This window comes from Branchiostoma floridae, chromosome 1, assembly GCF_000003815.2.
Source record: "Branchiostoma floridae strain S238N-H82 chromosome 1, Bfl_VNyyK, whole genome shotgun sequence".
NCBI lineage: Eukaryota > Metazoa > Chordata > Leptocardii > Amphioxiformes > Branchiostomatidae > Branchiostoma > Branchiostoma floridae.
Genome location: NC_049979.1, coordinates 4586676 through 4588088, shown reverse-complemented (window position 1 = coordinate 4588088; position 1413 = coordinate 4586676). Strand labels below are relative to the sequence as shown.

General features: G+C 43.1%; 1 protein-coding gene across 3 annotated transcripts in view; it reads left to right on the top strand.

Moving 5' to 3' along the window:
• Positions 1–239: 239 nt before the first annotated feature.
• The window catches only part of LOC118422657 (uncharacterized protein NKAPD1-like), a 3844-nt gene continuing 2670 nt past the window's right edge, over positions 240–1413 (top strand). Inside the window, exons 1-2 of one of the 3 annotated variants that reach the window (XM_035830339.1) lie at positions 240–340; positions 930–1054. In XM_035830339.1, the coding sequence (XP_035686232.1) occupies positions 974–1054 (81 nt within the window). In that variant the 5' untranslated portion in view covers positions 240–340; positions 930–973. Of the gene's footprint in view, positions 354–472; positions 540–927; positions 1055–1413 lie in introns of those variants that run through there. The other 2 variants (XM_035830349.1, XM_035830332.1) reach the window with 2 other exon arrangements.

The window sequence follows — 1413 nt, the reverse complement described above, 5'->3', positions numbered from 1 at the left end:
GTTCCCATTCCCTGCCAATGTCAAGCATTGTATTATTTTGTCGATTCTCCGGCGCAAAAAAAACAGGGTGATAACCTCTTCCGGCAGGTGAGACATTTCGAAAAGGGACTCGTTCAACCCTTGCTTTCAGCCGTACCCTAGATACAGCGTGCTGTTGTGTAAACGTCATCAGATACAGCGTTCTGTTGTATACGTCATCAGAAAATGTGTGTAAGGTCATCACGTATACACGTTTTGACGCTAGTGTCAGCTGTGCTGCTCTTTCGGACGTGTGCTACGCAAAACAAAAATTATGTTGTGTGGTGAAACGCGTGAAACCTGAACGTTGTAGCTGTGTGAGGTGAGCGCATGAGGTAACGAAGTTAGCTGGGAAAGCTTTAGACAACTTGTAAGAAGCACAAGACTCGGGACAAATCTGACCGGAAACCCGAAGCATGCCCGACAGATGATGTTTGTGGCTGTTGTTACATCCCCTCTTTCAGTCTTTGATAGTACTCTCTCCCAAATTAGACACGATCTGGGCTACAGATACTGTGTAACTAAGGTATTTCATGTAATAATTCGTACATTTTTGCGTTGGCTTCGCACCCATAGATTATCATTCATAACTCAGTAATTGATTGAGATTGAATTTTGGATGGCTCTTGTTTTTTTTTTTGGGGGGGGGGGGGGGGGGTATCTTTACCATTTTTTTCTGGCCACTACTGTATCATGGTACAGCATAATTTAGACCTTATATCCAGGGGCTTCTTATCAATCACCGTTAATTTGCACGAACATTAACGATAGGAATGCTGACTGTGTGATTCTGTGTCTATTTTGAAATCCACATTCACATAATTTTTTTTAGGTGACTGATGGAACGTTTATTGTTATTGTTATCATCATCGTTATAATTATGATGACAAAATACTGTTTCTTCCCCATTGGTTTTCGCTTTCACACTTAAGCAGTGGTACCTCTTGACATCACCATGGCTGGTTACAGAGGAAGGACATCGATAGACAAGCAGCTGCTCAAAAATGTCATCAGGCACACAGAAAGCATGAACAAGGTGAGGAATCTGGATTGAAGGGCTCTAAGTTTTTTGGTAATAATGCGAATAATAAAAAAGCTTATACAGTCAAACCTGTATTAGCGGCCACCTTTGCATAGCGGCCACCTGGCCATAGTGGCCACTTTTTGTCGGTCCCTTGGATTGGTAATGATTAACTTCATTAAGAAATAGGCTTAGCGGCCATCTGTCCAACGCGGCCAGGGCCACACGATTTCCGGTCCCGTACATACAGAAACACTGCCTATTTCAACCATACTGCAGCCTTATGTCACCCTGCATCGAGTTTGAAATTGTAGTTTGCGAGGATTCGGAGTTCCTGACAGGGTCATTTTGGCGGTAGCAGAAGGTATGCATTA